General features: G+C 38.3%; 1 protein-coding gene across 2 annotated transcripts in view; it reads left to right on the top strand.

The window, feature by feature from the left end:
- FOXJ3 (forkhead box J3) overlaps positions 1-21841 on the top strand; it is a 155459-nt gene extending 133618 nt beyond the window's left edge. For both annotated transcript variants that reach the window (XM_059374362.1, XM_059374361.1), the window contains 4 exons: positions 3203-3304; positions 3700-3891; positions 16601-16708; positions 18750-21841. In XM_059374362.1, coding sequence (XP_059230345.1) covers positions 3203-3304; positions 3700-3891; positions 16601-16708; positions 18750-18865 — 518 coding nt within the window. In that variant the 3' untranslated portion in view covers positions 18866-21841. The remainder of the gene's footprint in view (positions 1-3202; positions 3305-3699; positions 3892-16600; positions 16709-18749) is intronic.
- The last annotated feature ends 1856 nt before the right edge of the window (positions 21842-23697 follow it).

The following is a 23697-nucleotide window of genomic DNA, read 5'->3' as shown; positions in this document are numbered from 1 at the left end:
GTATACAGTGTTGTTATGAGGATTGCACTGAAAATGCAAATAGGAAATGCCTCATCCGGTAGCCTTTAAGTATTCAGAAAATGTTCCCACTTTTCCTTTCTTTGCTTATTCCTGCCCAAGATCTCATTTTAGAAAGATAGATTGCAAAGGAAGAAAACATTCTTTATATCCTGGTTTAAAAAAAAAAAAAAATCTATTGCTCATAAGTTAGGTCTTGATGGTTTCTGGTGAGATGCTTAATTTACATTGCTCACAGACCAGGAATCTGCACTGCAGAACTCCCAGGGGTGCCCCCAACACAGACTGCAAAGTCAATGTGTCCCTTTGGAGTTGTGCAGATACAGATCCTTCTTTTAGCTTACCTGGCTGTCCACTTCCCAACCAAATCACTGATGAGATTTTTATCCTGGAGAGACAATTTCTAAATGCTAGATGATACTAGTTCTCACCAATTAAAATTGATCCTCATTTCAGACAATTAAACTACTGTCAGGGAAATGACTTTAGATAGTGCATACTGTCTTTTGTATTCTGACTGCTATAAAGCTTATGTTTTTCTGAAACTACTTACTTTTTTGCAAAGTGGAAATATATATTTGGGGGAGAATTACATAAGATACAGAAATGCAGATCAGGGTACTTGAAATTTAGTAAGTTCCTTTTCACAACTAATTTTGTTTTCCCAGTTAATAATTCTAAGTACTTTCCAGAATAAATTTGAAAATTGGGTGTAGTTTTTTTTTTTTTTTAAAGATTTTATTTATTTATTGGACAGACAGAGATCACAAGTAGGCAGAGAGGCAGGCAGAGAGAGAGGTTTCCTGCTGAACAGAGAGCCTGATGTGGGGCTCGATCCCAGGACCCTGAGATCATGACCTGGGTTGAAGGCAGAGGCTTAACCCACTGAGCCAACCGGGCACCCAAGAAAATTGGGTATAGTTCTTGATGGACTGCTCCTAAAACATCTTGAAATTATTTTTAGGTTTATGCCTAGAGAAAAAGGTGTAAGTATAGCCCCCTTTTCCTATTCTTAGTCTTATTCACTGTTGTCTACTTTAAAAAAAAGTTTTTAAATTTTTTTAAATATAAGTATAGTTGATGTGTAATGTTGTTAGTTTCAGATGTACAACACAGTGATTCAGCAGCTCTGTACTTTATGCTGTATAGCTACTATCTGTCACCATACAATGGTATTAAAATACCACTGACTCTCTTTCTTACACTATACCTTCCATACTGGTGACTTACTAATTCCATCACTAGAAACCTGTACTTTCCACTCCCCTTCACCCATTTGCCTGTCTCCTCCCCCGCCCCCAACTTGCTTGTTCTGTGTATTTAAAAATGGGGTTGTTTCTTTGTTTAGTTTTGTTTTCAGATTCCACATATAAGTGAGATCATATGATGTTTGGCTTTCTCTGACTTAGATCACTTACACTTCTGCCTACCTTTTAATGTCAATACATTCTTCAGAAAGTTAAGCTTGTTCTTAATATGATTTTAATGACTGACTAATGTTTGTAGATTTGGTGTCCGTAGAAGGCTGTGATGCTTGGGTCATACCTTTCTATTAACTAATGATTGCTGGGGAGAAAAAAGTACTATTAAAGCTGAAAACAATTTATCATATGCTCTTAGTGGCCTGTTGTTATACCAGTGGTAGCTTGCCAGAGAAGGAAAATAGCTTTTTACCTGGGGGGGGATTAGGAATAATCATTGTGGCTGTGATAATCTGTTTGAGTTAAAATTTCGAAGATGAGACTAAGCAAGTTGTCTTTAATAGGGAGTGAATGGAAGAAACTAATAGTTTTTTGAGTTCCCATTATGTGATAGGCAATTAGATACTTATCTCGTATTATTCTCCCAAATCAACTATAAATTACCACATTTAATAGATAGGAAAAGTGTAACTCAAAGAAGTTAAGCTGTTTGCTCAAGATCAGAGCTAGTAAGTAGAATTAGTATTTATATCCTGGCCTGATAGGACTTCAAAGACTGTAACACCAGTAATTCCAAAAGAACTAAAATCAGTAAACATTTACTGAGTGGGTCTTGCAGAGATTGCTTTGTATTGCCAAGTCAACATTTATTATAGGTGATGGACTTGAAAGTTTCATTGACTTGAATGTGGCTCACTGGAGCATTACGTATTTTTCCCCAACAGATTTCTCCTAAATTACGAGTTGCCTGGGGGCAGAGTCAAGTTGTCTCTGTCTGGTTCATTGTTTATTTGAAAAAAATCCTTAATTGGCAGATTTTTGTAAATCAAGTAACCAGTAGTTGATACAGAGTCATCTATGATGTAGCAAAAAATCCTTTTTATTAGTTCTTCCCTTCATCCATCCAAGGCTGATTCTGATAACAGAATAATTTGTGCAGCAGTCACTGAACAGAGGATTTTCTTCCCCTGCTCAGCACTATCTCTTTGAGTGCAGCTCAAGCCCCATGCCCTTGAGTGGTGACCACTTTGCTGACATACAGACTGGAGTCTGAACACTCCTGATGATACCACATCAGAGTATACTATTCCTGACTAGAAATGCCCTAGTTTGGATTCAGCAGCATTTCTTAGAGATGTCTCAGCCCTTTGTTTTGCTACTTTGCCAGGAGGGACTGTGCTAAGGCATTTCTCTTTCTTAAGGTTGTCTTGTAAGACATTTGTCCTCTTGCTGTATGATCTAATTTAGCTCTTAAGTCAGTACTTTAAATTTTTCTGTGTGTTACATCTGAATGTGAACCTGCCTCTGAGTTATAAAGAATGTACCTCTTGATGTCATAACAGGACAGGAAAATGAACAGAATGTATTGATTTGCCTGACTTGCCCTGCCTGGCCATTCATTTGTACTGTACAAATGTAAAACGTGGTAATCAAGTGTGACATTATTTAGGTGATAGGGCAGTTTGTAAGCTATCAGACTAGACCTTAGAAACACCAGGTTCAAGGTTTAGATATATCGTAGTGACCTTGCTAAGTTATGCCACCTCTCTGGTGTTTAGTTTCTTTTTGTTTATGAAATGAAGAGAAATAAGATCCCTCTTACTATTTCACAGCACATGAAATGATTGGTGTGAATCCATTTGTAAAACTGGTTGGGGATCTACCAATGTTAGGAATAAGCCCAGCCCATTGTCTTCCCCCTAGTATATACTTCAAACTTTCACTATCCAAGATTTATAATATTGTCGACATTATTTTTATAGGTGTTTCAAATGATTGGTATGCAACACTTGATATGCTAAAAGAAAGTTGTCGAATTGCCAGCAGTGTTAATTGGTCAGATGTAGACCTTTCACAGTTCCAAGGTGAGTATGGCTTCTTTCTGATAAACAACCAGAAATATATGATCTTGTTTTTTCTCACAGATAGTTTTCTTTGTAGTAGAAATAAGTATCTCCTTATATAGTGTTTCTTTTGCCTTTGGTAGTACACTTAAAAACAACACTGCAACATTTCATGATTAAGCCTTTCAGTCAGTTGATACAGAAGAGGATCAGAGACAGGAGTTTTGAAAGAAGTTTGGCCACATTTGGAAATAATTAGGCTTTGAATAATTTTTAACTGTCATTCTTCATTGCATGGTAAATCACTACCAGTGGGAATTTTGAGGGCTGGGAAAAAAAAAATGTGTCTTGCTGTTTTCCTTGCAGTGTTTGCAGAACAAACTATGCTAACTGTATTTCTAATGCTTTCTTCATAGGTTTGATGGAGAGTATGAGACAGGCAGATCTCAAGAACTGGTCTTTGGATCAGGTTCAGTTTGCTGATCTCTGTTCTTCTCTTAATCAGTTCTTTACACAAACTGGCCTTATCCACTCACAGAGTAATGTTCAACAAAATGTCTGTCACGGTGCCATGCATCCAACAAAACCTTCCCAACACATTGGAACAGGTATGGGTTTAATTATCTTCTCGATTTTCTCTTTCTCATTTGTGCAAAATTTAATGGGATTTGGTATGTTGTTAATGGTGACTGATCTGTTTATATCTTTTTATTTCTAAGAAATGAAGTAAAGTAATTTATATATATATATAAAAGGTGTATTTTAGAGAAATTAAAGAGACTGCTTTTCTATCATTTACATGATTATTTTATTGTTTATAATTGACTTTCCTTTGTGATCTTTAACCTTTTAAGTTCTCAAGGATTAAGTGTTTCAAAGATACTTACATTTTTGTAAGAACATCGTTATGAAATTATATCAGTTTACATTTGTGTATATTTGCAGTGAAAATCATTATGTCTTCTTTTATATATCTTCTAAGAATGTTAAGATTAAAGTTCAAAGTTTACTTGATGAGTACAGTGATGGTGTTTTTTACTCTGGACTTGAGATTCGTTGTCTGTATTTTTCATCTCACTTTCTTGCTTTCCTCTTTACCCTTGTAGCCATCTCATTTACTCTGATTGCAGTGCCTTTTCATTCTGTAAGTGTTCATTATCCAAGTGCTTTCTTCAATTAATTTCTTACAACCTTTTATCTCCAAGTTGACATCTTTTCTGTTCATTATTTTGGTTTTACATTTAATACATTTTTAACAGTCTTTTCAAGCCTGAGTGACTTTCTTCAACCATTATTCTAGCTTATTTCACATATTTGGTCTTTCCTTATTCTCAGGATCCCCAGCCAGGCTTTATCTTTCTTTTTGTGAAGTCTTTTATTTCTTGGTCTTTGTTTCTTTCTTTCTTTGTTTCTATTTTTTTTTTTTTTAAGATCTATTTATTTATTTTAGAGAGAGTGAGAGTGTGCAAGCAGAGGGCAGGGGCAGGGAAGAGGGAGAATCTCAAGCAGACACCCTGCTGAGCATGGAGCTTAACTCAGGGCTCAGTCCCACAACGCTGAGATCATGACTTGAGCCAGAGTCAAGAGTTGGGCACTTAACTGGCTGAACCACCTCTGTGTCTTTTGATAGAAATCTTCCATCATCTTTGCTTCTTCCATTTTAATAGTTTATGTAACTTGAAACCCTCAATGGCTGTTTGATTTTGATGACTTACTCATTTCCTAAATTATATCCATGCAAGAACCTTATTCGTTGCTTGATATTTAGGAGGTACTTAATAGTATTGGATGAATTTGTTGAGTGCTTGGAATGTGCCTGACAACTAAGCTTTATTTTTTGATGACTCTTTAGCTCCTCTCTCCCTCCATCTCTCTCTCTCTTTCACTTCCTTTTTGGTATCTTTTGTATATATACCCTTTTTTTTTTTTAAAGATTTTATTTATTTATTTGACAGAGAGAAATCACAAGTAGTCGGAGAGGCAGGCAGAGAGAGAGAGAGGGAAGCAGACTCCCCGCTTAGCAGAGAGCCCGATGCGGGACTCGATCCCAGGACCCTGAGATCACAACCTGAGCCGAAGGCAGCGGCTCAACCCACTGAGCCACCCAGGCGCCCCTGTATATATACCCTTTGAAAAAAATTCTATCCTTAAGTATATAGTTCAGTGGCAATTAAATACATTCATAATGTGCAACTATCATCATCATCCATCTCCATAACTCTTTTCATCTTGTAAAGTGGATATTCTGTATTCATTAAATAATACCTCCTCCCAATCCCCCTGACCCTCCACCAAGCCCCTGGCAACCATCAGTCTACTTTCTGTTTCTGATTTTTGACTACTCCTAAGTATTTCATGTAATTGAAATCCTACAGTATTTGTCTTTTTGTGACTGGCTTACTTCACTTAATATGTCTTCATCTATTTTTCCTTCCTTCATCTCTTTTTCCTTCCTTTTTATGGCTGTGTACTAGCCCTTTGTATTTATGTATCATATTTGCTTATCTACTCATCTTATTTTTTTTTATCTACTCATCTTTTGATGAACACTTGGGATTGCTTTCATGTTTTAGCTATTGTGGATAATATTGCTATGAACATGGGTGTACCAATATTTTTTCAAGGCCCTGCTTTCAGTTCTTTTGGATATATACCCAGAACTGAAATTGCTGGATCATATGGTAATTCTGTGTTTCATTTTTTTGAGGACCCACCATACTGGTTTTTTTTTTTTTTTTTTTTTAAATTTATCTGTTTGACAGACAGAGATCACAAGTAGGTGGAAATGCAGGCCGAGAGAGAGGAGGAAGCAGGCTCCCTGCCGAGCAGAGAGCCTGATGTGGGGCTTGATCCCAGGACCCTGGGATCATGACCCGAGCCAAAGGCAGAGGCTTTAACCCACTGAGCCACCCAGGTGCCCCCACCATACTGTTTTTGATGGTGGCTTAATACCATTTTACATCCCCACTTACAATGTATAAGGGTTCTAGTTTTTCGACATCTTTGCCATCATTTTTTTTTCTTTTCTTTCTTAAAAAAAAAAAATAGCTATTTTACTGGGTGTGAGATGGTATCTCATTTTAGTTTTTATTTGCATTCCTTGATTATTAGTGATATTGAATATCTTTTCATCTACTTACCAGCCATTTTCTTATCATCTTTGGAGAAATGTCTGTTCAGGTCCTTTGCCCATTTTAAAATCTGGTTTGATTTATTGCTGAATTTTAGGAGTTCTCTGTTTTTTTTTTTTTTGGATATTAACCCTTTCATCAGATTCATGATTTGTGAACATTTTTTTTAATTCTTTTGTTTTCTTTTTAACTGTGTCGTGTCTTTTGATGCACAATTTTTAAATTTTTCGGGAAGTCCAACTCATCCATTCTTTTGTTGCCTAGGGGTTCTGTATCCTATCCAAGAAATCATTGCCAAATCCAGTGTCATGAAGCTCTTGCCCTGTGTTTTCATCTAAGAATTTTATAGTTTAGGTCTTACATTTAAGTCTTTAACCCATCTTAAGTTACTTTTTGTATATGGTGTTAGATAAAGGTCCAGTTTCATGGTTTTACATGTAGAATCCAGTTTTCCCAGCACCGTTTGCTGAAAATACTGTCCATTCCCGCACAAAATGGTTTTGACACCCTTGTCAAAAGTCACTTGATCAGGGATACCTGGGTGGCTCAGTGGGTTAAAGCCTCTGCCTTCGGCTCAGGTCATGATCTCAGGGTCCTGGAATCAAACCCTGCATCGGGCTCTCTGCTCAGCAGGGAGCCTGCCCCCGCCCCCCATACACACACCTCTTCCTGCCTCTCTGCCTACTTGTGATCTCTGTCAAATAAATAAATAAAATCTTTTTTTTTAAAAAAGGTCATTTGATCATATATGCAAGATTTAATTTCTGGGTCCTCTGTTCAATTGCAGTGTTCATAGTATATTTGTCTTGATGCCATTAGCACACTGTTTTAAATACTGTATTTTTGTAGTAAGTTTTAAAATCAAGATGTGTGAATATCCCTGCTTTGTTATTCTTGTTCAAGATAATTTTAGCTCTTCAGGGCTTCTTGAGATTCCCTATACATTTTAGGATGGGATTTTCTGTTTTGCCCCCCCTTAACTGGAATTTTTTATATGGATTACATTGAATCTGTAGATCACTTCAGAGAGTATTGACATTTCAACAATATTGTCTTCCAGTCCCTGAACATGAGATGTATTTCCATGTATTTATGTTGTCTTAAATTTCTTTCAGCAGTTTTTTTGTAGTTTTAACTATACAAATCTTTCACCTCTGTAGTTCGTTCCTAAGTATTTTTTATTGCCATTGTAAATGGAATTATTGTTGTAATTTCCTTTTCAGATTATTCATTATGTAAAAATGATTTTTGCATGTTGACTTTGTATCCTTCTACTTCGCTGACTTTACTTATTCTAATAATTTGTGTATGTTTGGGGTGGAGTCTTTGGAAGTTTCTTCATATAAGATGATATCTGTGAACAGAGATAAATATACTTTTTCCTTTCTGATTTGGATGCCTTTTATTTCTTTTTCTGGCCTAATTGCTCTGGCTAGAACTTGCAGTATGTTGAATAGAAATGGAGATCCTTGCTTCGTTCATGGTCATAGAAAAGCTTTCAAGTTTTTCACCATTGAGTATGATGTTTGCCATGGGATATTAATAAATGGCTTTTTTATGGCTTTTTTAATGTTTAAGTAGTTTTCTTCTATTTCTAATTTATTGAGTATTTTTAATTAGGAAAGGGTGTTGACTTTGTCAGTTACTTTTTCTGCATCAGTTGAAATGAACATGTAAGTTTTTTTCCCTTTCTTTCTGTTAATGTGGTGTATTACATTGATCACATTTCATACGTTGAACCACCTTTTTATATTCCAGGAGTAAATCTCACTTGATCATCATGTTTAATCCTTTTAATACAGTATTGAATTAATTTTGCTAGTATTTTGTTTGGGATTTTTGGATTGGTGTTCATAAGAGGTATTGGTCTCTAGTTTCCTTTTAGATGTCTGTCTCTTTTTTTTGGTATTGGGCTGATTTTGGCCTCAGGATGAGTTAGGAAGTGCTTTCTGTCTTTCAGTTTTTTGAAAAAGTTTGAGAAGAATTGGTGTTAGTTCTTTATATAGTTAATACAATTCACCAGTGTAGCCATCAGGTCCTGCAGGGGCTTTTCTTTTTTGGGAGATTTTAGTTGTATTCAGATTTTCCACTTCTTTGCAAATTTCTCTTGGTGGCTTTGTGTTTCTAGGAATTTGTTCATTTCATCTAGGTTATCTAGTATGTTTGTGTGCAGTTGCCCATAGTACTCCTATGATCCTGTTTCCTTCCTTTTTTGAGGAGGTCTTTTTTTTTTGTAGACTCAGTAGCATGCTCACTTTCAATTCTCATTTTAGTTATTCTCTACTTCATTTATCTCAGCCCTAATCTTTATGATTTCCTTCTTTCTGCTAGTTTTGGATTTACTCTATTCTTTTTGTAGGTCTTTAAGTTGTAAAGTTAGGTTGTCAATTGAGATATTTCTTGTTTTTTTAATGTGTTTATAGCTGTAAATTTCCCCCATGACACTGCTTTTGCTGTTTTCCCTATGTTTTCATATGTTATGTTTTGATTACATATGTCTCAAGTTTTTTCTAATTTTCTTTGTGATTTTTTTTTTCTTTGATCCATTGGCTGTTTGTGTTTAATTTCCACAAATTGGAGAACCTTCCAGTTTTATTTCTGTTACTGATTTCTGATGTCATCCTCTTGTGATCAGAGAAGATACTTTGTGTATCTATCATTTAAAATCTGTTAAGACTTAAATTTGGAACCCAACATATATGGTCTATCCTGGGAAATACCCTGTGTGCATTTGTGAAGAATGTGTATTTTGTTGTTGGGTAGAATGTTCTTTATTTGTCTGTTAGATATAGTTGGTTTATTCTGTTAAATCCTGTTTCCTTACTTCTCTCTGGTGGTTCTTTCCGCTGTTGAGTGTCAGGTATTTATATCACCAACTATCATTGTAGAGTTGTTCGTTTCTTTCAGTTCTGTCAGTTTGTGTTTTTTGTTTTGCTGTAGTCTGTTATTAGATGTACAAGTGTTTATAATTATCTTTTTTCTGTATTGAACCTTTTATTGATAGGTAGTGTCCTTCTTTGTCTTTGTAACCTTTTGATTTAAAGTCTATTTTGTCTGATATTAGTATAGCAGTCCCTACTCCCTTTGGGTTACTTTTTCCATCCTTTTACTTCTCATTCTATTTGTGTTTTTGGATCTAAAGTGAGGGTCTTACAGATATGTGTTCTTACTCATTCTGTCATTCTCTCTTTTGATTGGAGAATTTAATCTGTTTACATGTAAAGTAGTTATAGATAAGGAATGATTTCTGTCATTTTGCTGTTTCTTTTCTATCTAGTTTTTGTCCCTTATTTTTTGCATTCCTGTTGTCTTTTGTGTTTTGTTGACTTTCTATAGTGAAATGTTTAAATTCCTTTTGTCTGTATTGCATAGCTCTTTGTAGTTACCATGGGGATTGGGTTTACCAGCCTAAAGTTTTAACATTCTAATTTGAATTTATATCAGTACAACTTTTATAACATAAAGAAACTCTTCTCCTTTACAGCTCCATTTCTACCCCTTTTGATTGTTGATGTCACAAAATCACATCTTTATGCACAGTGTGCCCCAAAACCTATATTAATAATGCCTTTAAATGCGTTAGTCCCTCAAATTATGTAAAAAACATGTGGCGTTACAAGTGGAAGTTATAATAATACTTGTGTCTAAACTAATCACTTTTAGAAAATATATTAGTCTTTCCAGTCATGTATAAAAGAAAAAGTGGAGTTCTGAATTGTTGCCACAGTAATACTAGCTCTTTTGATTGCTTTTATAATAACCTGTATTGATATCTTTTTTTCTCCATAAAGCTTTGAGTTACTGTCTGATGTCCTTTTATTTCACCCTGTAGGACTCCTTTAAGGATTTCTTGGAGGGCTAATGGTAGCAAACTCCTTTAGCTTTTGTTTATCTGAACCATCTTAATTTCTTCCTCACTCTTGAAAAGGACAGTTTTGTTGGGTATAGCAGTTCTTGGTTGATACTTTTTCTTTTTAGCATTTTGAGTAGATTGGCCCATTGTCTTCTAACTCCCAAAGTCTACCATGAGAAATCTGCTGATAATCTTATTGAGGTTCCCTTGTGTGTGAAAAGTCACTTATCTTGATCCTTTCAAAATTGTCTCTTTATCTTTGGCTTTTGAAAACTTGATTATATTATGTCCCTTGGTGTGGGTCTCTTGTGGATCTCATCTTACTAAAGTCTGTTGAACTTCTTGGATATTCTCATTCTTTGTTCAGCCATTATTTTTTCAAATAGTCTCTCTGTCCCATTCTTCCTCCTTCTGGGACTCCCACAATGCATAGTTGGTTTGCTTGATAGTGTCCCCCAGTGCCTTAGTCTCTATTTAATTTTTTTCAATTTATTCTTTCTGTTACTTACCCTTGATAATTTTCATTGTCCTATCTTCAAATTCACTGATTCTTTCTTCTGCCCACACAAATTTTTCTTTGAATCCTGTAGTGAATTTTTCATTTCAATTATTGTAATTTTTAGTTCTAGAATTTCTTTTTTATTTCTTTTTAGGTTTTCTCTCTATTGATATTTCCGGTTTATTCATACATTGTAATTATGACTTTTTCCACATCTTCCTTTAGTCTTTGAGCATCTTTAAGACACTTGTTTTAAAGTCTTTGTAGTAGATCTGCCGTCAGATCTTTTTCAAGGACAAGTTTTGTTGATTTGTTTTTGCTTTGAATAGGGCATACTTATCTGTTTATTTGTATGCTTTGTGATATTGTAGTTGAAAACTAGACACTTGAATCTAAGAATGTGGTACCTATGGAAACTAGATTCTGTTCCTTCCCCGGGTTTGCTGTTCTCTTATTTTGCCTTCTGTTTTTATTTTCTTGATGGCTGCAAGGTATCCTTATGCTAAGGTTTGCCCTAAGGTCTTCTCAGGTCTTCTCTGTGTCTGTACTTTTCTCTTGGCAGAGGTGGTCACTTTCTAATTTTCCCAGTATATATGATTGTTTTTCAGTGTCCTGGCTTTTAATGTCTGCCTCCTCAAAGGGTAAAAAGAGAAAAATGAAAGAGGGGAGAAAGGAGGTTAGTAGCCCCCTTATAACCCCTGGAAATTAGTTCATTTGGAGGGTAGGTGCTTTGCATCATTGGTGGAATGTGCAACAATGGCCACCCTTCTTTACATCTGCATCTCTGTAATCAGAGTACAGATCTGCAATATTTGGAGAACAGAGGCCTCTTCACCTACAGTGGCTCTTGCAAGCTGTGTGAGTTTTTCCAGGAACACATGCACAGCTACTGCCATCGGGTAGGGATGAGGGATAGGTAGCTACTGTTGGGCTAAGAGCTGGAATTGACGAAAAATAACTGCAATTTATTATATAAGCCTTCCTCTATGCGTTGCAAACTCAGTAAACTTCGGAGTTCCAAATTCTCCAGTGTTTTTTGTTGTATCAGACAGTCTACCAGTGTAATTTTACCTAGGTTAGAAGACAGATTCCTGGTGCTTCCTACTCCACCATCTTCTCAGAATCCTCCCTTTATTCCTTTTTAATTGTCAAGATCTATATAACTTGGCATGCATTTTCACTTATTTACCTTCTTCCATTTCATCTTTTTCTCTCTTCTTGTAGATGGACAGCTTATCTTCTTTGATCCTCTGGTAGGTTTCAGACCCATAGTTTTTCCCTTTCAGGATACATCACTTTTACTTTTCCATCTTGCATTAAATCTCAGAGGTGTACCATCCCTTCTGTTCTTTGTCCCTTGGTTTTTCTTTCCTTTTTTATTTCCCTGTCTAACCAAAATAATTCATAAAGTTAGCTCTTCCAAGTGCTGCCATTTTCTCTGCCAAATACTCTCAAATCATTTCAGCCAGCTTTAAAATGCTAATAGTGGGGGTAGGTACCTATGTTGTTTACAAAATTATTGCCTGTGGCAGATTAGAAAGTTCTAGGAAGATAAGTAGAAGAAGGTGTGGGTCAGTCTTAAAGAGAGAACTATTTCAAGGGCCATTGTAAATGTTAGCCAGTAGCTCCCCTTTTCTGGAATTTCAGTTTATGTGGTGAAACAAGATTTTCTTGGATTTTGTGACCTAAATTTCTAAGTAAGGTCGAAGTGTATCTTCTGGTTTTGGAACTTGGCACTCTTGGTCATGGAAAAAGTACTAATTATCTGCTGCTGCTGTCCCATGTGAGAGTGGCCAAGCACCACTTCTGTATTCTTTCTAGACTGAGATCATGGGTTATTTCTCAAAGCCCTTTGTTACTCCATGGTCATTTCTTCTTGACCTTTGACCTGGATTTATTTGGATCTGGTACTCTGATTGTTTTAATTTTTTCTGCCATCTTTCCTTTTTATTGCCATCACCTTCCTTCTCTAGGGTCCCCACAACTCACTTGATTCTCAGTCCTACTCCACTAACAGCCTATTAAAAAGGCAGAAGACCTATCATTTTTCCTCATTTGATCCTCTCCCAACTCCTCTTCCCCTTTTCTGGATCAGAAGAACTTTATCCAGCCTTGGCCTGCCAAGCCATGTTGGCTTTTGTCAACACTTCTCTGATCAGTGCTAGTTCTCCAGGTGTTTGTCACCTTGTACCCACTGATGTCTTCTCATAGGCACTCGGGTTTTTTACATGCCCAGCCTGCTTCCTTTTTAAGTCTAAGCCTTTTTCTATCATTATTTTATTCTCTTCACATCCCTCTTTATCTGATCCATTCAGATATTATCCCACTTCCTGTCTCTCTACCCCCCAGCACATCTTTGCCACAAATTCAAGATGGAATGTAAGAGGGGACTTGAGCTGTTAATTTTATCCTTTTATCTAACAGATAAAAGCTGTTAACTGAAACTGAGATCAGAAAGAGAAAGCAACTTGCCTAAAATTACAAAGTTCATTTGGTTATAGATCTTGACTCCCTGAATATAGTCTGTCCATATCCTTCAAACTTTCCTTTTCACTTCTGCCTTCAAGATTCACCTTCTTGTAAATACCTCTTTGGGCTTCCTAGAGGTGCTGTAATGTGTTAGCATGGAAGAGAGAAGGGAAGAAGAAAAGGATGTTATAGTACACAGTGTCTCTCCTTTCTAAATCATTTTACCTGTGTTTATAATTTGTCTTGTCCAGTAATGTTTAAGTCTTCTAGCTGTGCTGTTCTTAATGAGGGCTCAGCTTAAAGGTCATTAAATAAGGATAGGTGTACATTTCATACAGATATTTACTTAAACTTTTTCTGTGCCTAACTATGTATTGAGCAGTAGGGATGAAAAAATAAGTCCGGATATCCTCTAATCTCAAGGAGCTCATAGTCTGGTGTGATGAAGACTGCACTTCTGCCATAGAACAGTGGAAGTAAGAAAACAGGGCTTAACTGTCTAGGGGAGATAGAAAAACTTCCTAGAGGAAGACAGCTTGAAGCTGGCTTTGCAGGATAGATGGGATTTTTATAAGACACATATATATATGATCATTTCTGTGCTCAAAATCTTTCATCAGTGCCCAGTTTTCTCAGTAAAAAACAAAGTCTTCGTGGCCTATCTAGTGTCACACAATCTGGTCCCCCATTACTCTCTGACCTTGTATCCTAATCCCCTCCCCTCAGCTCTCTACTCCCATACTGGTGGCCTCCTTAGTATTCTTTGAACATACCAGGCACACACCACCTACCTCAGAGCCTTTTTTGTAGCTGTTTTTTCCTTTGTGTGGAGTGGTCTTCTCCCAGATAGATATATGGCTCACTCATGTCCTTAATCTTGTTCATTTTTTTTTCTCCATAAATACCTCCTCAAGTAATGCCTTCCCTGACCATTCTGTTTAAATGGCACTTATGTCCAACACTTCTTGTCCCCTCTCCCTGCTTTATTTTTTTCTGTAGTGTGCATAACATATTTAGTTACTTTGTTTGCTGCCCTCAGCTTGAGAATATGCTTCAAAAAGAGGGAGTTTGTTGGGGTGCCAGATTGGCTTCATTGGTAGAGCATGCGACTCTTGATCTTGGGGTCAATGGGTTCAAACCCCAGGTTGAGTGTGGAGCTTACTTTAAAAAAAAAAAAAAAAAGAAAAAAAAAGGAAGTTTATTTTTTTCATTTCTGTATACCCAGTGCCTAGAGCAAGCCTATAACATAAATAACTTCTTGAATGAATGAATGGTCATTCAACAAGAGTCTACTTCCAATAATATGTGATTAGATTTTTAAATTCTCCTATGTTCTAAATGTTGTAGGATCTCAGAAGTCATTGAAAAGTACATTGGAAGTTAATTTTTTGTTTAACAAGTCCAGGTTGACTCATTATTTAGAATAGAATGAGAACATGAGGAAAAAAAGAGGAGTAATGAGAATTTCTTTATGAAAATAAAAGTGTTAGGAATGTGGCAGAATTTCAGAAAGTTCATCTGTTTAATGTGGGTGACATGTTTATTCCTATGATCCTTGTTTATTCCTGTAATTCTTCTCTAGTTGTTACCTCACTCCCCTTTTAAGTTAAAAATTACTGAGCCAAAAACAATACATACACAGAATTTCCATAAAAATCAGTTGTCTTTTGATTGTGATTTGAGCTCTTACAGATGAGTAGAAAGAGAATTAAGATTTTCTAACACAGGCTGAGAAGTCACTGATAAACCAGTGAGCGTGTTACTGAGAGTGGCATGGCCTCTCCAGCCTGTTGCAGTTTTAGGTGTGCTGGCCACTCATGTGAAAGCTAATCAGCACTTGGGGGTGGGTTTTTTCCTCTAAGAATGTCCCAGAGCTACAGGTTAGTGTAACTCTTCTCTCTTTTCTTCGTAAATCTTCAGTATGGTAAATTGGTCGGAGAGCTTAGTTCTGACTGTAAACTTCACTATTAAAAGGCATGTTGTCTTGGGAGGCAATGGCTGGAAGTCAGAAGTGCTGGGTTCTGTCTCATTTTCTCTCTAGTTTTATGTCCTCATCTGCATGAACAGAGGTAGGCCTGAATTAGGCTATCTCAGAGGCTGTTTTAAGCGTGGACAGTCGACATTCCGGTGACAGGTAAAAACTTGTGAGTAGCCAAATAGTGTTTTCCTACCTTGAGTCTCTTTTTAGTTGCCTCTGGGAAAATGGTTGCTGTTTACTAGTTTGATTACAGTATTGTTAGATGCAGTTGTAATTTGTGTGATACAAGGGATTCCTAAGGGAGAAATAGCCTTTTCCAGTATTCCAGATGTTCCATACAGTGTGAGCCAGTGTTCTGCTTCTTCTTCCCCAGAAGCAGTTGTGGGGGTAGGCATGTGATGTTTGCTCCCTTTTCTTTCTACTTTGCATTAGGATGCAGTGTAATTGACATTTTAGAGCTGTTCTGTTTAATAGCGCCTGCCGACAAAAATATATTAATTTAAGAATCTTCAGAAATGCCATTCAAATGAGTTGTTTCCCACCTTCTCACTTTTTTTTTTTTTTTAAGATTTTATTTATTTATTTGACAGAGATCACAAGTAGGCAGAGAGGCAGGCAGAGAGAGAGGGAGAAGCAGGCTTCACACCGAGCAGAGAGCCTGATGTGGAGCTCAATCCAGGATCCTGAGACCATGACTTGAGCTGAAGGCAGAGGCTTAACCCACTGAGCCACCCAGGCACCTTGCCACCTTCTCACTTCTAAATAATACTTTTTTCATCACCTTTACTTGGTATAGCTCTTTCAAATTTGTGCAAATCTTTCCTGTCACTTTGTGCCTCCGTTCATTTTGTTAATCAGCTAGGGTACACATAGATAAGTCTACTTTGAAAGTGAGAAAATCAGGGAGAGAGGTAGAGTGGTTAGTAGAAAGAGCCTATGATCTAGCAGAACTGAACGCTAGTGCTAACCCTGTCAAACTGATGTGCCTTTGGGCACATCAGCTTAGTCTTTCTGAGCCTCAGTTGCCTCATCCATAAAATGGGGATAATCCCCATCTTGCCCTCATTTTGGACTTAGTGGGAGGCTCAGATGGTAGAACAGTTAAGAAAATGCTTTTGAACTATTGTGAGGTGTGTAACAGCAACAGTAAAGATGACTTGCCTGGAGGCTTCCAGACAGAAAGAGGCAGTGCCAGAATTAGCATCAGTGTACTCACACTCAGCCTGGTACCACCTTTGGTATTAGCATCTAAAAGGAGTAATTTTTCTCTTTTCTTGCCTTACCTGCTTAATTTAGTTCTAGGTGATAATTTTATTAAGGTTTTAATGTTTGACTTGTTTTATTTATGTAAGTATGTTTCCTTCATTCTGCTTTTCAATCTGATTAGGAAATTTGTACATAGACTCCAGGCAAAATCTCCCTCCTTCAGTGATGCCGCCCCCTGGTTACCCTCACATCCCACAGGCACTCAGCACTCCAGGAACGACAATTACAGGTAATTTGGGGTGTGTTGTATTACAGTTGGTACTCAGAGAGTAATATTAAAAAGACTTCAGCTGTCCCATTGTGAGAGAGTCTGTTCTGGAGGGAGTGAACTCCTGGGTAAGGGAGGATGGGGTGACAATCTTACAGTTACTTGGCTTCAGTGTTGGGTGAAGGGGTTCAAGTGTCATTTGGTGTTTGGACCATATGACCTGAGTCTCTCTGATGTTGTGATTCTCATTATTGTCCTGCCTCTCTAAAGAGGTCCAGGGGCATTAGAGCTTGTCCTGGGGTCTTAGGGATCTTTGTGGCTTTTTGACTCTGACGCAACTTGAGTAGGCTTAAGAACCAGCTTTGGTTAGCTTCGTATATTCTGCTCCATTCGTTCTGGTGTCCCCCTAGCTCTCGTTTCTGATGAAGTCTCTTACAGAGTTGCAGGTGCATAGTAAGGAATTTATAAGTTGCAGGAGTTGCTGCTAGTTCATAAACTGTTCCCCCTGGGTTCCTGAATGAAGGAGAAATTACATTTTCAGGGCAGCAAAGGCAGGCACATGGTTAGAGGTAGAAGGTAGCTTAAGGATGATCTAGATGAGGAAGTGCCAGCTCAGGAGTAGAGATATCTTGCCCAGAGCTGCCAGTTTGCTGTAACCAAACCAAGACTCAAGTCTTAATATCTGGATTTAGAGTTTGTTGCTGATTTTTCTTATGTACCATGCTGCCCTCCACTTGGGCTGCTCGGGGAACAGAAAGGTCATGTGCAGATGTGAATTGAAAACCTCCAAAGAAGTGTGTGCCAGGTAGTATGGAGGAAGACTTGTGGCCAAGTAACCTGTTCTTTGATGGCCAAGGAGGAATAAGTATTATCTGTCCTTATCACTCACCAGGAACTTGTAGGTGGCAGGATCTGGTAGTTCAGACTCTGGGACCAGATTCTCAGGGTTTGCCTTCTGGTGCTTTGCCACTTGATAGCTACCTTAATCCTCCTGGCTCATGAGGCCTCCTTGTCTGTTAAAGGGAACTTAGAACATTGCCTAACTCCTGGGGTTGTTAAGAGAATTAAATGAGGATTAGATGTAAGTCACTTAAATTTAGCACCTGGTGCATAGTAAGGAATTTATAAGTTAAAAAATAAATAAAGGCATTTCTGCTATACTGCAATATATTGAAAATCTTAGCATTTTATAAAATGATGCATTAAAAATTACAGGGTTTATAAGAAAAATGAGATTAGCAGCCGATTGCTTGAAACTTTGTAATTGAATCAAGCAAATCAAACAAAACTGTAAAAATTCCACATTAAAAGGATATGTTTAATTCCTAATAGAAGAATGAATTCTGCAAATAGCTAGAGGTTATTACTTGAGAAAAAAGTCTGGTTTGGAAGGGGGTTTGTCAAAGCTGTGGAAACAAGGGCATAGTGCATCAAAATTGGGGAGCACGAGCTGCACATGACCACAGTAACCTAAGGAGAGTGTGGAGAGGGCGGGCATCCTGTTCTCCACTCTGATCTGCCGTGGCTTCCCTGCACTCAGCTGTGTTGATGTTCTCTGTGTTCACCCACTATTACTTGGCGGCCTGAAAGTTAACTTGCTAGTGAGAGTTCAGGATGACCCAGTGTGACGTCACTGGTGCACTATGTCATTCTCCCTTTACCATTCTCCTGGGAGCTAGTTCTTGTTACTGAAACATGCATTGATGCAGGACAGACTAAGAGAAAGGGCTGCATCAGCGTTTGGGCACCCTAGTATTCTTTCTATGCCCTTCTTGCTACCTCCTGGTGGAATCAAAACGGGCATAGGTTTTGGAATCAAGGGAACTGAATTCAAATCTCTTCCCCTTACTAATTGTATGACCTTGGGTAACTTGCTCCATTCTCTTTAACCTCTGCCCCGTCGTTCATAAAATTAGGGTCATAAGAGCTACATCGGTGAAGGCTTCTGGGTGGATTAGGAGGATATATGCACCGAGGGCCTGGCACAAAGGAAGTGCTAAGTAGGCATTCATTTATTCCTTTCTTCATTACCCAAGTCACTGCTGACATTGCCTCCTTCCAGGCCATCACGGAGCCATGAACCAGCAGCACATGATGCCTTCCCAAGCCTTCCAGATGCGGCGCTCTCTGCCTCCGGACGACATCCAGGATGACTTTGATTGGGATTCAATTGTGTAGAGCTTGTTTCTGCAAGGCACCAGACCCCAGCATCACCTTTCTGTGCAGTGAAGGGGAAAGATTTAAGAGAATCCAGTTGAGAAAACAAAGTTGCTAATCACTTTACCGATGTTATCAAAATTTCTTTTGAAGACAATCAAAAAGATTTTAGCTGGATAACTTACTGCTTTTATCTGACCCAAACAAGTACTACATGTTTGTCTCCCTGCCAGCTGCCCTACGTAGCTCCTAACTGTTGTGTGATTTGAACGGCTTTTGCATATTTGTGTCAGTTTGATGTTGACCACAAGTGCCAGACTGATTTTTCAGACAGAGCCTGTTTTGCTGCAAGCAGTTTATAGATACATATGTGTAAATATATGTACAAAAATTACTGAAAGGCTTCAGTTTTTCTAATTGGATTACTATGTCTTGAAAAGAAAGTTACTGTGAGTTTTTATTCCTTGTTAGGCTATTTTCTGCAGGATGCGTTTAACTGATGTAGGCAACTGAAAGGAAATAGATTTTTTCAAAGCCCAGTTCCCCTTATTTAATCTTTTTCAGAAATGTGGGTATTGAGTTCTATTTAATAAGTCAGAGAACCCAGAGTTTGATACTCTCCAAACAATCCAGAGGGGCATGAAGACTGACCAAATTTGTTTTGATGTTTGGGGGATTACAGAGTTTATGTTGTACCTTGTCAATGTCTGTTTTCCTAAGTCTGCATTAACAGTTCTGAAATGTATTTGATCCGTTAGCAGCTGGGCATTGCTTGGCTCTTTAACAAAATCATTGCCTCCATATTCACTCATGTATTTATTATTCAAAAGTGTTATTTTAATATTTATTGCTACCTTCTGTGAATGCTTAGCTCCTATATGGTTCATTAAGGAGAAGTATGGTGTCTGAAAGCACAGAATTGTTTTACTTAAGAGTTTACAGACAAGACAATCAGAGAGATTGTGTCGTTCTCTTTATCCTCGCTCCTTTTACCATGTGAGTATATTTCTCTATCTTAGCATTCCTGCCGATTGAGATGTATTAGCAAAATAGGATTTTTCTGGAATTCGAATCAGAGTTCATTTGGGCAATAGAACAGCAGGACACTGTTGATAACGCGAGTTTCCTCACTCATTCTGTTTCCATTTCGGAAGCACTGAAAGGAGGATAGAGCCACACACAGATTTTATTTGCCTCAGTCTTCAGTGCAGATATCCTTAAGTCGTCCGCTGTTTCTCTTGTCCTGTGTGTCTGTGTACGCATGACGTTTGGTCACTTTGAAATACAGCGTGCCTCCTTGGGGTTTTTATTAGTTGTTTCTTGTTTTGTTTCATATTGTATCATAGTTACTTTGCATGGATTGTCTTAGTTTTATAATAAAAGTAACAGAAATGAGATTTTTTTTAAATGAATAGATTTTAAATTGGTTCTTTAGACCATAAAAAAAGGCAGAATTTCTTTCATTTATAATGGGGGAATGATTATGTTCCATCAAATCAAGGAATAATAACTGTTCACTGGTTGTTTTTTAGCATCTCTCGTCTCTGTCAGCCATGCTTTAAGTCACTTTAATTAGCCGTAGTGATAATGTGGTTGAGTGTTCTCTACTTGAACTAAACAGATAGACATCTTTGTTTCTGTATGTGTGAATGTGAGAGTGTTTGTCAGCATGTGTGGGGTGTTTGGTTTTTTGTTGTTGTTGTTGTTGTTTTTGGTGGTTTTTTTTTTTTGTTGTTGTTGTTGTTTTTTAATGGAGTATTGCCTTTAATGAATCACTGGGAAGCCAGTCATAGTAAAGGCTGGTGAGGTTGGGGAGAAAGGAAGGGCTTTATGTTCTTTTGTTTGGACCCTGCTTGGAATGAGAAAAGAAGGTCAGTTCCAGCCCCTTGGATCAGTGAAAATCAGGAGGATTCTGACAAGGCCAACAGGCCCCTTAAACAGATCAGAGGCAAGATGAGATAGCAGCAGGCCCCTTAAACAGATCAGAGGCAAGATGAGATAGTAGCCTGCAGAGCAAAAACTTGAAAAAATGGGGCGGGGGGGGGGGATTTTCAATAGTCTGCTCAAGTCACTGTTTTCTGGATACCAAAATAGCTGTTTTGAAACTTTAAATTGCTTGGGTAGCAATGTGCACTTTAAACAATTTGGGTATTGGAATGCAGTCTTACCTTGAATGATTTGAGTAGAAACCACTGATGAAGATTTTACAAATTTTGTGAAGCTAAATTCCTATTTGGCAATCATTTACTGATTTGCAGTGATCAATATTTCTATGAGAATTTAAATTTACCACAAGTGGCCCTGGAGGCAGAGCCTCCACTGAGATCCATTGCACTCTTTTGATTCTGGGAGCCCAGGAGCCTAAGACAGGCCTTCTAATGGGCTCCAGCTAGCCCGAGCCATCTGGTGGGGTGCAGAGCATCCCCTCTAGTGGCTCTTTCAGTTGGTAGTTGTTAATGCAGAGCGAGTTCTGTTTTGGGTCTAAATTGACTGAAGACTTTTGGGGAAAAGAATAATAAATGCATATAATCAAATGGGGGTACTCTGTCCAGGAAAATAATCCGACTGGCATTTGTGGCAGTTTTTGAAATGTAAATGTATTCATGTGTGTTCTTGTAAATACATGTCTCTCAGATGTCCTTTGAAGTGGGAGGGAATCAATCCGGGGATTATTTCAAATGGAATAGAGTATTTTGATATTGTTCATTCAGAGGGTGATGTGTACATATCTATATTGTATATATGTGATGAAAATGCATTGGCTTTTTGTGCAAACACAATCTGCTCTCTGTACTGCTGTTGGACAGTCAGTGTTTTAATGTTTCTACAGTTTTGCTATTGCACGATTTCATATTTTGCCTCTATGATGAACGGCACCCATTCTTTGTAACTGTTTAGTGCTGTAATAAAGAAATACCCCAAGTGTCATTAGGATTGTTGCTGCCAGAACTGATATGCATGAATGGCACTTAAAATAAATATATTATGTTAACTCTATCTACAACACCAGTTGGTCTTTGTCATTTGCTACAATTGAGGGAACAAGATTGGAGCCAGACCCCATGCAGAAACTTGCAGACAGTCCTTATGGTCTTGGAGATTGTGTCCTGTGTGGTGTTGCCTTTAGGAGTATCCCACTAGCTCTGTGAACTTTTCATTGCCTTCAAAATGAGGAAAATACCTATTTCCTAGAGTGGTAGTGGGAGTAAATTAATTAATGCATTTAAACATTTAAAATAGTACCTGGAACATGAAGAAATACTCAGCATGTGCCAGGTGCTGTGCCAAGTAGATACTGTTATCCTCATTTTACAGTGTGGTTACAACTCAGAGGTACAGTGGCTTACCCAGATCCTTTATTGGTAGTGACAGAACTGAGTTTGAAACAGGTTGTTTGATTCCAGTGCCATGTTCTTTTACACCAGCCTCTGTTAGTTTCAAGAAATTCCCCTGCCCTACCCCTATCCTTGACCCCATTCTTGCCTCCACATCAGCTTTCCTAGCCACAACTCCTGCCCCTTTAGTGAGTGCAGACTTACCCAGGACAGCCAACAGACACCAGCTCAGGCAGACAGCCCAGGGGAGCCGCTCTGAAGGTGTACCCTGGCAAGGCAAGGTTCTGGTGGTGAGGAGTCGGGTTATGCTGAAGGCTGAGGTAGTGGTCGCAGGAGGGCCTCAGCCTGGCATGTGCTACTTAAGTTGAGTGCTGAAAGGGTCCTGGACAGACAGGAGGTTTTTCCATTTACACCACTGCTCTGAGCCAGGCACGGAAGCTAGATTAGCATAGGGGTGGGGATCACAGCGGAAATGATGGTTTTGCTGGTAAAGACCCAAGCACAGCAATCCTGTGATAAGTGGTGGGGTTCCAACTTGACTGATAGGGATACAGGTTCAGAGGCTAAGCACTGAACAGACCAACAATACTGCTGAAGTTAGAACGTGAAGCTGCAGTCTGCCTAATTCAAGAATGGGAGGGCTTCCTTCCAATCCCATAATCCTGCTCAGGGCCTCTTCCTGCTTCTAACTGAACCCATATTATCATTGCCAGGAAAAGTTATTTATTGCAATTTTACCACTGGGGAAACTGAGGCTCAGAAAGTTTAACTTGCTTAAGTTCTCATAGCCAATAGAGGACTTGGGATAATTCAGTCTGACTCCAAGGCTCTTTTCTTTTCTTTCATTTTTATTTATTTATTTGAGAGAGGGACAGTGAGAGCATGAGAGGGGGGAAGGTCAGAGGGAGAAGCAGACTCTCCGTGGAGCTGGGCCAAGGCTCATTTCTTTTTACCTCACTGCCTTCCAAAAGGGAATTTTCCCAAAGCCAGAGGTAATGTCTACCCACCAGTGTCTGTGTGTCTCTGGGAGGGAGGGGCTCTGTTTGTTTGCCTCCCATTATAGGTAAATCGTGGTCATTTAGCAGTGTCTCCGAAAGGCTGCTGTAGTAGGGGCTCGGTTAAATCCAGTCACTTTGTGCTGATTCAGGCACAGCTGAAGTGCAACTTTGGGCTAATCAAATGAAAAAAGTAAACAAGATCATTAAGATGCATGTTTAATTCTCAAGGCTTTGACATGTTCCAGTGTGCAAAGGGCTGCTATTTATAGATGTGTCCTTACCAGCTGGATGAAGCCACGTAAGCATAGTTAGCATTCACGTAAGGCTTGACTGCATCTAAACCCCCTAGAGTCATAAGTATCTTGAAGGCCTCAAGCTAGAAGCAGCCTTTGAAATCCTCTAAGACAGTCCCTGCATTTTACTGTTGAGAACACAGACCCAGAGAGGGAAGTGGCTTGCTCAAAGTCACGTATCCAGAGGAAAATTCGGGAAAGGGAGGAGTGGGGAGTGTCACCTACTT

The sequence above is a fragment of the Mustela nigripes genome, chromosome 14 (assembly GCF_022355385.1).
Source record: "Mustela nigripes isolate SB6536 chromosome 14, MUSNIG.SB6536, whole genome shotgun sequence".
Lineage (NCBI taxonomy): Eukaryota > Metazoa > Chordata > Mammalia > Carnivora > Mustelidae > Mustela > Mustela nigripes.
Note: the sequence above shows the minus strand (reverse complement) of the source record. Positions and strands in the feature narration are given on the sequence as shown.